Source organism: Oncorhynchus mykiss, chromosome 2 (assembly GCF_013265735.2).
Source record: "Oncorhynchus mykiss isolate Arlee chromosome 2, USDA_OmykA_1.1, whole genome shotgun sequence".
NCBI lineage: Eukaryota > Metazoa > Chordata > Actinopteri > Salmoniformes > Salmonidae > Oncorhynchus > Oncorhynchus mykiss.
Window position 1 is genome coordinate 100218355 of NC_048566.1, and position 12065 is coordinate 100230419.

General features: G+C 47.4%; 1 protein-coding gene across 1 annotated transcript in view; it reads right to left on the bottom strand.

Moving 5' to 3' along the window:
• Positions 1-1676: 1676 nt before the first annotated feature.
• Positions 1677-12065, bottom strand: part of ano3 (anoctamin 3) — a 120966-nt gene continuing 110577 nt past the window's right edge. Inside the window, exons 26-30 of the mRNA XM_036960958.1 lie at positions 6648-6817; positions 5697-5849; positions 4251-4398; positions 3406-3601; positions 1677-2014 (exon numbers count right to left, since the gene is read on the bottom strand). Of these exons, the coding sequence (XP_036816853.1) occupies positions 1832-2014; positions 3406-3601; positions 4251-4398; positions 5697-5849; positions 6648-6817 (850 nt within the window). The 3' untranslated portion in view covers positions 1677-1831. The remainder of the gene's footprint in view (positions 2015-3405; positions 3602-4250; positions 4399-5696; positions 5850-6647; positions 6818-12065) is intronic.

The window sequence follows — 12065 nt, forward strand, 5'->3', positions numbered from 1 at the left end:
TAGGTCATAGCAGGCTGCTAGTCTAGTTGCAACATAGAAATAGAGTGACATAGAAAGGGACAGACAGCAATACCCCTCATACCACAGCACTTTGACTGGTACACTCAACATGGCTACCAGTCAATACCCCTCAGATCAGAGCACTTTGACTGGTACACTCAACATGGCTACCAGTCAGTACCCCTCAGACTACAGCACTTTGACTGGTACACTCAACATGGCTACCAGTCAATACCCCTCAGACCACAGCACTTTGATTGGTACACTCAACATGGCTACCAGTCAAAACCACAGAGGACCAGTGAACTGATCTGCAGACCTTGTTCTGCATTGTCAACATTACAGTAGTATTACGGTAGTTATGGGGACAGGGACACGGGGACAGAGAAGGGTGGGGACAGAGAGAGATAGAGGATGGGGATAGAGGATGGGGATAGAGGCAGAGGATATAAGATGGGGACAGAGGATATTTGATGGGGACAGAGGACAGGGACAGAGGACGGGGACAGAGGATAGAGGATGGGGACAGAGGATAGAGGATGGGGACAGAGGATAGAGGACGGGGACAGAGGATAGAGGACGGGGACAGAGGATAGAGGATGGGGACAGAGGACAGGGACAGAGGATAGAGGATGGGGACAGAGATAGAGGATGGGGACAGAGGATAGAGGATGGGGACAGAGGACAGGGACAGAGGGTATTTGATGGGGACAGGGATAGAGGATGGGGACAGAGGATAGAGGATGGGGACAGAGAACAGGGACAGAGGATGGGGACATAGGATAGAGGATGGGGACAGGGATAGAGGATGGGGACAGGGATAGAGGATGGGGACAGGGATAGAGGATGGGGACAGGGATAGAGGATGGGGACAGAGGACAGGGACAGAGGATGGGGACAGAGGATAGAGGATGGGGACAGAGGACGGGGACAGAGGATATTTGATGGGGACAGGGATAGAGGATGGGGATAGAGGATGGGGACAGAGGACAGGGACAGATGATGGGGACAGAGGATATTTGATGGGGACAGAGATAGAGGATGGGGACAGAGGACAGAGGATGGGGACAGAGGATATTTGATGGGGACAGAGGATGGGGACAGAGGATATTTGATGGGGACAGGGATATTTGATGGGGACAGGGATAGAGAATGGGGACAGGGATAGAGAATGGGGACAGGGATAGAGGATGGGACAAAGGATATAAGATGGGGACAGGGATAGAGGATGGGGACAGAGTATAGAGGATGGGGACAGAGTATAGAGGATGGGGATAGAGTATAGAGGATGGGGACAGAGGATGGGGACAGAGGATGGGGACAGGGACAGAGGATGGGGATAGAGGACGGGGACAGAGGATGGGGACAGAGGATGGGGACAGAGGATGGGGATAGGGGACGGGGACAGAGGACGGGGACAGAGAAGTGCCTCTGGTAACCGAAGAGGGCTTCTTTGGTGTGCAGAAGGGAGAATGGGACTGCTTATGTTGTGTGTGTGTGTATGTTGGTGTGTGTATTTTGGTGTGTGTGTATGTTGGTGTGTGTATGTTGGTGTGTGTGTGTTGGTGTGTGTGTGTTGGTGTGTGTGTGTGCATGTATGTTGGTGTGTATGTTGGTGTGTGTGTGTGTGTTTGTGTGTGTGTGTGTGTATGTTGCTGTGTGTGTGTGTGTGTTGGTGTGTATGTTGGTGTGTGTGTTGGTGTGTGTGTGTGTGGGTGTATGTGTGTGTGTTGGTGTGTTGGTGTGTGAGAGAGAGTATGTTAGTGTACTGTATATGCTGTAGGTATGCCGACGAGGTACTGTAGTACAGGGGAACGTAACATGACTGACACTAAGGCCACTCGTGGTGATATCTCCTGCCGTTCTTCTTCTTCTCCTCCTGCAGGTGCTCCAACTCTGCTTCATACATCATCTCCTGCGTCAGGTACTTCTCCCTGCGCATGCGATCACACAGACTCTTGGGCATGTCCGGGATCAGGTACGCGATGAACGACTTGACTCCGAACACCAGGTGCTGAGGAGTGAGAAACGGAGGATGAAAAAAAATAACTTTGTTTTCGACATTTTTTCAGATCACAGAAAATCAACAAACAAACTCAACCGAAGAGTCTTATAGGCTAGGTGCCATAGCGTCTAGGAGGACGAAAGGACTGGTGAACCTCTAAATCTCGGCAGTATGTGAAATATGCGCAGGTCATTGCGTCCTGCTGCCTTACCTCTGACACACCTAATCGGTGTCTGAGACAGATTGAGGTGTCTGTCTGTCTGTCTATCTGTCTGGCATGTCCTGGCTGCAAGACTTCAAGGTATGTCAGCCTGGCCTGTCTGTCTGCCCACCTGGCCTTCATCCTAGTCTTCAAGGTACGTCAGAAATCCCTTTCTTACTCTGTCCTATCGACACCGATTATACCTATCAAGACCCTTCAGATGTGCAAACATCAAAGGGTTAGAGGGCCATCGTCTTCTCTTTGTCTGAGATCCGTCTCTGTGGTAATTATCTCTCGATAGATAGATAGATAGACATGGCTCTCAGGAGAAGACAGGCTATGTGCTCACTGCCCACAAAATGAGGTGGAAACTGAGCTGCACTTCCTAACCTCCTGCCCAATGTATGACCATCTTAGACACATATTTCCCTCAGATTACACAGATCCACAAAGAATTAGAAAACAAATCCAAATTTGAAAAACTCCCATATCTACTGGGTGAAATTCCACAGTGTGCCATCACAGCAGCAAGATTTGTGACCTGTTGCCACAAGAAAAGGGCAACCAGTGAAGAACACACACCATTGTAAATACAACCCATACTTATCCTTATTTATTTTATCTTGTGTCCTTTAACCATTTGTACATTGTTAAAACACTGTATATATATAATATGACATTTGTAATGTCTTTATTGTTTTGACATTTCTGTATGTGTAATGTTTACTGTTAATTTTTATTGTTTATTTCACTTTTGTATATTATCTACCTCACTTGCTTTGGCAATGTTAACACATGTTTCCCATGGCAATAAAGCCCTTGAATAGAATAGAATATAATTAGATAGATAGATAGATAGAGAGACAGAGACAGAGAGAGAGAGAGACAGAGAGAGACACACCAGAGATAATTACCACAGAGACGGATCTCAGACAAAGAGAAGACGATGGCCCTCTAACCCTTTGATGTTTGCACATCTGAAGGGTCTTGATAGCTATAATCAGTGTCGATAGGACAGAGTAAGAAAGGGATTTCTGACGTACCTTGAAGACTAGGATGAAGGCCAGGTGGGCAGACAGACCGTGCTAGACAGACAGACCAGGCTGACATACCTTGAAGTCTTGCAGCCAGGACATGCCAGACAGATAGACAGACAGACAGGCAGACAGACAGACAGAGCGTGGGTGTGCTGTCGTACCTCGAAGACGATGATGAAGGCTAGTCTTGCAGCCAGGACGTGCCAGAACTGCAGAGTGAAGTCGTATGGTACTGGGCTCCAGGGAGAGGCTCTGTAGTCTCTGTACCTGCAGTATCTACTCTGCTCCTCACTCACGTTCCAGCGTTCGCCCATGTCGAACACAGACAGACTGCTGTTCATGTAGCCTCGCAGACATCTGACAGGTAGAGAGATGGGGCTCGGTCAGAACCGTCGACTACAAATCGAAAGTAGCCGGCAGTCTAAATCTAGCACATTTACAGAAATGAACAGTGATCATTGTCCTGTCCAATAAGCCTACAGTAAAGTAACAGTGATCATTGTCCTGTCCAATAAGCCTACAGTAAAGTAACAGTGATCATTGTCCTGTCCAATAAGCCTACAGTAAAGTAACAGTGATCAATGTCCTGTCCAATAAGCCTACAGTAAAGTAACAGTGATCATTGTCCTGTCCAATAAGCCTACAGTAAAGTAACAGTGATCATTGTCCTGTCCAATAAGCCTACAGTAAAGTAATATTGAGACACACATTGCCCTGTAGATTGGCACATTTACATGTTATAGGTAAAGTAAAAGGCCTGTTGAAACACAAGTCACCCTGTAGACTAGAATGTTCTGCTTCGTACGAAGAGACGAGAACAGACAGTAGACATAGATGACCAACGCGGGAGTAGAGGACATAGATGACCAACGCGGGAGTAGAGGACATAGATGACCAACGCGGGAGTATAGGACATAGATGACCAACGCGGGAGTAGAGGACATAGATGACCAACGCGGGAGTAGAGGACATAGATGACCAAAGCGGGAGTAGAGGATGGACCTACTCGTCCTGACGGTATCTCTTGTCCACACAGGGTCCGTATTTGAACGCGTAGACGAAGCGGGGGATGTAGTCGGAGGTGATGGCGATGACGAAGGCGTTGGTGATGACAGACAGCACGCCGATCCCCTCCAGGATACCGTGCCAGATACCTGTTAGAGTAGGGACAACAGGGACAACAGCCTGTCAGACAGGGAACAACAGGGACAACAGCCTTTAGGACAGGGAACAACAGGGACAACAGCCTGTCAGACAGGGACAACAGGGACAACAGCCTGTAGGACAGGGACAACAGGGATAACAGGGAACAACAGCCTGCCAGACAGGGACAACAGGGAACAACAGGGAACAACAGGAACAACAGGGAACAACAGGGACAACAGGGAACAACAGGGAACAACAGGAACAACAGGGAACAACAGGGAACAACAGGGAACAACAGGGAACAACACTACAGCTGTTCCGCAGAGAAACTCAGAAAAAGGGCTCAAGAGCAAAATGGTAGGAAATGGCATTTCCGACTTGGGATTTGACTATGCTCCTAACTATGCTGATGTGTATGTGGGTTACATGGAGAAACAGTCTATTTTCAATCCTCTCCAAAATGTTTTCTTGCCTCACATCATTATTTGGAAACGATATATTGATGATATTTGTGTTCTGTGGAGGAGTGATACAAAACAACTCCAGGCGTTCCATGCTTTTCTTAACTCCTGTTCTGAGCATCTGAGATTTACTATGTAATCTGACACACGTCAAATCAGTTTTCTTGATCTTCTGATCTTGTGTGAAGATAATGTTCTATACACTGATCTTTACAGGAAACCTACTGATCGTAAGCAGCTTCCCTTGAAAAACAGTTTGCCCTACAGCTAATTCTTCAAAAACCAAATGAGATTGACAGAAATATTGGCTGAGACGCAAAGAAAATTCAAGGAGAGGGGGTACAAAAATGACCAGATTAATAATACCGCCGTTGAGAAAATTGAAAACAAAACATGACCCTTTTTCAAGGTCAGTCTCGCAAAAATAAGCATTCTTGGGAATCGTTCACAAACATTGGCACATTCTAAAATCCGATGATAGTCTCGGTAATGTGTTTTCAGACCTTACGACCTTGGTCGTATTCTCACTCAGGGCAGAAACCTCAGAGATCAGCTGGTAAACTCTGATTTACCACCCCAAGATATCCCTGCACAACGTGTATTTGCGCCTCTACTGGATGGAAACTACAAATGTAAACGTTTTTTTGCATCTGAGCTCTTAGAGTGCTGCTCTCCTTTATTTCTATACAAATATATTTTTTAAGTGTTCCACTCCGCTTGCCAGCACCTCGCACTAAATAGGTGTGCGTTTCTTTCGTCATCCCCGACTTGGGATTTGAAACCAGCAACCTTCCGATTGCAGGCCCGCTACCTACTGGTTCAACAGAGTTTTCAGTACTACTGACCTATGTCTGTGGCTCTGGCAGGCATGGGCCTCCTCCACTGAGTGACAAACTTGTAGGCATCCAGACGGATCTCAATGACGTTGTTGAGCAGAGCCAGGAGAGGAGCCAACGGGAACGCAGCTACGAAGATGGTGATGAAACCAAACTGGAGAACTGAGGAGGGAAGGAGGGGGGGTGGGGAAGAGGAGGAGGAAGAAGGAAGTGGTTGTGGTCAGGTTTTGAACATCCTGTTGTGGTGGGCCTCAGTAGAAGTCCTCTGTGGAACACAGTGACCTCAGTCAAAGGCGAACTGAATACAGGCGCAAGGCAACGTAACAGATTTAACCAAACACATTTTTATTGATTTAAAACAACAACAACATAAAAAACATCACAGAACCATCAAAGACCACATTGGAATAAGCGTTGTCCTCTGGGCTTTGTACACTTTCACTGTACATTATTGTTATTTAAACAGGGAAGTTCATTGAGATCAAAGGTATTTGACAAGGTAACGTAAATAGCTGAAATATGTCTGACCCATCTCCAGGTACTCATCCACCAGTCCATGGTAACATGGCTAATATGTCTGACCCATCTCTAGGTACTCATCCACCAGTCCATGGTAACATGGCTAATATGTCTGACCCATCTCCAGGTACTCATCCACCAGTCCATGGTAACATGGCTAATATGTCTGACCCATCTCTAGGTACTCATCCACCAGTCCATGGTAACATGGCTAATATGTCTGACCCATCTCCAGGTACTCATCCACCAGTCCATGGTAACATGGCTAATATGTCTTACCCATCTCCAGGTACTCATCCACCAGTCCATGGTAACATGGCTAATATGTCTTACCCATCTCCAGGTACTCATCCACCAGTCCATGGTAACATGGCTAATATGTCTTACCCATCTCCAGGTACTCATCCACCAGTCCATGGTAACATGGCTAATATGTCTTACCCATCTCCAGGTACTCATCCACCAGTCCGTGGGCGTTCATGGGCTGCAGGTTCCAGTCTTTGTCCCACTGAGGAAGCTGTACTTTGTTCTCCACATTCTGTCCCCCTCCTGTCCTCTCCTTACTCTCTGTCTGCTTCATTTTCCTGCGAGACCACCAGTTCTGAAGCAGACTAGAGAGAGAGAGAGAGAGAAAGAGAGGACGATCATCCTGTGAGACCACCAATCCTGCAGTGGACTGTAAACACGGCACAATACAGTAAAACTTTAGCTATCTGTAAACTCAAACCCAATTGTCCCTGACGAAGTCCTGTAGGAACACTAAGCTGAACATGCACTGAGAAGGATTCGATGTGGGTTTTTTTCTTTCTTCAGCTGAACAAAATACTTTTCATGTGGTAATGAGACGAGATCTTGAGCCTCTCTCCATACGATGTGTGCTGTACAGAAACACACAAAACCAGACCCAACATGACGACAGTTTGTAGTTTTATGCCAAGTCTGTTTCGCTACGTTTACACAGGCAGTACAATTCTGATATTTTCCACTAATTGGTATTTTGACAATTCAGATGAGAGTTTTGGCCAATAATTGGGAAAAATATCAGAATTGTGCTTCCTGTGTAGATGCAGCTTAACACACACATTAGACCAGGACAGCAGAAAGACTAGACCAGGACAGCAGAAACACTAGACCAGGACAGCAGAAACACTAGGCCAGGACAGCAGAAACACTAGGCCAGGACAGCAGAAACACTAGACCAGGACAGCAGAAACACTAGACCAGGACAGCAGAAACACTAGACCAGGACAGCAGAAACACTAGACCAGGACAGCAGAAACACTAGACCAGGACAGCAGAAACACTAGATCAGGACAGCAGAAACACTAGACCAGGACAGCAGAAACACTAGACCAGGACAGCAGAAACACTAGACCAGGACAGCAGAAAGACTAGAAACACTAGACCAGGACAGCAGAAACACTAGAAACACTAGACCAGGACAGCAGAAACACTAGAAACACTAGACCAGGACAGCAGAAACACTAGAAACACTAGACCAGGACAGCAGAAACACTAGACCAGGACAGCAGAAACACTAGACCAGGACAGCAGAAACACTAGACCAGGACAGCAGAAACACTAGGCCAGGACAGCAGAAACACCAGACCAGGAGAGCAGAAACACTAGACCAGGACAGCAGAAACACTAGACCAGGACAGCAGAAACACTAGACCAGGACAGCAGAAAGACTAGACCAGGACAGCAGAAACACTAGACCAGGACAGCAGAAACACTAGAAACACTAGACCAGGACAGCAGAAACACTAGAAACACTAGACCAGGACAGCAGAAACACGAGGCCAGGACAGCAGAAACACTAGAAACACTAGACCGGGACAGAAGAAACACTAGAAACACTAGACCAGGACAGCAGAAACACTAGAAACACTAGACCAGGACAGCAGAAACACTAGAAACACTAGACCAGGACAGCAGAAACACCAGAAACACTAGACCAGGACAGCAGAAACTAGAAACACTAGACCAGGACAGCAGAAACACTAGACCAGGACAGCAGAAACACGAGGCCAGGACAGCAGAAACACTAGAAACACTAGGCCAGGACAGCAGAAACACGAGGCCAGGACAGCAGAAACACTAGACCAGGACAGCAGAAACACTAGACCAGGACAGCAGAAACACTAGACCAGGACAGCAGAAACACTAGACCAGGACAGCAGAAACACTAGACCAGGACAGCAGAAACACTAGACCAGGACAGCAGAAACACTAGACCAGGAGAGCAGAAACACTAGACCAGGACAGCAGAAACACTAGACCAGGACAGTAGAAACACTAGACCAGGACAGCAGAAACACTAGACCAGGACAGCAGAAACACTAGACCAGGACAGCAGAAACACTAGACCAGGACAGCAGAAACACTAGACCAGGACAGTAGAAACACTAGACCAGGACAGCAGAAACACTAGACCAGGACAGCAGAAACACTAGGCCAGGACAGCAGAAACACTAGAAACACTAGACCAGGACAGCAGAAACACTAGACCAGGACAGCAGAAACACTAGACCAGGACAGCAGAAACACTAGAAACACTAGACCAGGACAGTAGAAACACGAGGCCAGGACAGCAGAAACACTAGAAACACGAGACCAGGACAGCAGAAACACTAGAAACACTAGACCAGGACAGTAGAAACACGAGGCCAGGACAGCAGAAACACTAGAAACACTAGGCCAGGACAGCAGAAACACTAGAAACACTAGACCGGGACAGAAGAAACACTAGACCAGGACAGCAGAAACACTAGAAACACGAGGCCAGGACAACAGAAACACTAGAAACACTAGACCAGGACAGCAGAAACACTAGACCAGGACAGCAGAAACACTAGAAACACGAGGCCAGGACAGCAGAAACTAGAAACACTAGACCAGGACAGCAGAAACACTAGAAACACTAGACCAGGACAGCAGAAACACTAGACCAGGACAGCAGAAACACTAGACCAGGACAGCAGAAACACGAGGCCAGGACAGCAGAAACACGAGGCCAGGACAGCAGAAACACTAGACCAGGACAGCAGAAACACTAGACCAGGACAGCAGAAACACTAGACCAGGACAGCAGAAACACTAGGCCAGGACAGCAGAAACACCAGACCAGGAGAGCAGAAACACTAGACCAGGACAGCAGAAACACTAGAACAGGACAGCAGAAACACTAGACCAGGACAGCAGAAACACTAGACCAGGACAGTAGAAACACTAGACCAGGACAGCAGAAACACTAGACCAGGACAGCAGAAACACTAGGCCAGGACAGCAGAAACACTAGAAACACTAGACCAGGACAGCAGAAACACTAGACCAGGACAGCAGAAACACTAGACCAGGACAGCAGAAACACTAGAAACACTAGACCAGGACAGTAGAAACACGAGGCCAGGACAGCAGAAACACTAGAAACACGAGACCAGGACAGCAGAAACACTAGAAACACTAGACCAGGACAGTAGAAACACGAGGCCAGGACAGCAGAAACACTAGAAACACTAGGCCAGGACAGCAGAAACACTAGAAACACTAGACCGGGACAGAAGAAACACTAGACCAGGACAGCAGAAAGACTAGAAACACTAGGCCAGGACAGCAGAAACACTAGAAACACTAGACCAGGACAGCAGAAACACGAGGCCAGGACAGCAGAAACACTAGAAACACTAGACCAGGACAGCAGAAACACTAGAAACACTAGACCGGGACAGAAGAAACACTAGACCAGGACAGCAGAAACACTAGAAACACGAGGCCAGGACAACAGAAACACTAGAAACACTAGACCAGGACAGCAGAAACACTAGACCAGGACAGCAGAAACACTAGAAACACGAGGCCAGGACAGCAGAAACTAGAAACACTAGACCAGGACAGCAGAAACACTAGAAACACTAGACCAGGACAGCAGAAACACTAGACCAGGACAGCAGAAACACTAGACCAGGACAGCAGAAACACGAGGCCAGGACAGCAGAAACACGAGGCCAGGACAGCAGAAACACTAGACCAGGACAGCAGAAACACTAGACCAGGACAGCAGAAACACTAGGCCAGGACAGCAGAAACACCAGACCAGGAGAGCAGAAACACTAGACCAGGACAGCAGAAACACTAGAACAGGACAGCAGAAACACTAGACCAGGACAGCAGAAACACTAATTAATTAATTTAGATGTTGGAACATTGCTGCTATAACAGCCTCCACTCTTCTGGGAAGGCTTTCCGCTAGATGTTGGAACATTGCTGCTATAACAGCCTCCACTCTTCTGGGAAGGCTTTCCACTAGATGTTGGAACATTGCTGCTATAACAGCCTCCACTCTTCTGGGAAGGCTTTCCACTAGATGTTGGAACATTTCTGCGGGGACTTGCTGCCATTCAGCCACAAGAGCATTAGTGAGGTCGGGCACTGATGTTGGGCGATTAGGTCTGGCTCACAGTCGGCGTTCCAATTCATCCTAAAGGTGTTCGATGGGGTTGAGGACAGGGCTCTGTGCAGGCCAGTCAAGTTCTTCCACACTAATCTCGACAAACCATTTTTGTATTGTCCTCGGTTTGTGACTGGGGCATTGTCATGCTGAAACAGGAAAGGGCCTTCCCCAAACTGTTGCCATAAAGTTGGAAGCACAGAATCATCTAGAACGTCATTGTATGCTGTAGCGTTAAGATTTCCCTTCACTGGAACTATGGGGCCCGAACCATGAAAAACAGCCCCAGACCATTATTCCTCCTCCACCAAGCTTTATATTTGACTCTATGAATTGGGGCAGGTAGCGTTCTCCTGGCATCCGCCTAACCCAGATTAATCTATCGGACTGCCAGATGGTGAAGCGTGATTTCCACTGCCCCACAATCTAATAGCGGGGAGCTTTACACCACTCCAGCCAACGCATGGCATTGCACATGGGGATCTTAGGCTTGCGTGCGGCTGCTTGGCCATGGCAACTAATTTCATGAAGTTCCCGACGAACAGTCCTTGAGCAAACGGTACATATAGGGACAAACATAATACTGTAGACCACAAGAGGAAGAGGACACACTTAGAGTGCATTTGCCATTCTGGTAAAACCAGGAGACCAAGAAATACCAGATGTGGGATGGACTCATATGTTGTATGTGTATAAATACAGAGCCAGAGCTCAGGGAAGGGAGTTGTTCCGCGGACCAGCTCGGCTTCTGATATTTTGTATTAAAAGCCACTGAAAGTGGCGGAAAGTCACTGAGCTCTTCAGTAAGGCCATTCTACCGTCAATGTTTGTCTATGGAGAATGCATGGCTGTGTGCTCGATTTATACACCTGTCAGCAACGGGTGTGGCTGAAATAGCCGAATCCACTAATTTGAAGTGGTGTCCACATACTTTTGTAAATAGTGTATATCAATATGGGCTATTTTCAGCCCCTTCCTGCTTCTCATATATAGACATAATATGGAAAAGAACAAAGGAAAAAAATGAAAAACATTCAGCAGTTTAATCAGTTGATGTGTGTAAGTCTGTGTGTGCGCTGCGGGGTTGAAGCTACGAACCCATAGGCTTGTCTCTCTCATCCCTTCTAGGCTTCTGGGAGGGAGGGTGGGTGGACAATGAGCCTGTCATAGCAGATGTAAGCAATGTCCCCACACCCTCTGGTAGCTTTCATGGCTGGGATCAGTTATTTTCTCTTCTGGCGCACAGCTTCAGGATAGTCCTCGTTGCGGAAGCTGTACGTTCTTCTCAACTTGTTGGCTTATTCCAGAACAGCTACCTTGTCCTTGAACTTCAGGAACTTGACCACTATCGGCCTGGGCTAGTCACTTTTTCCAATCCTGTGGTCGCAATCCACTTCAATATTCTTGTG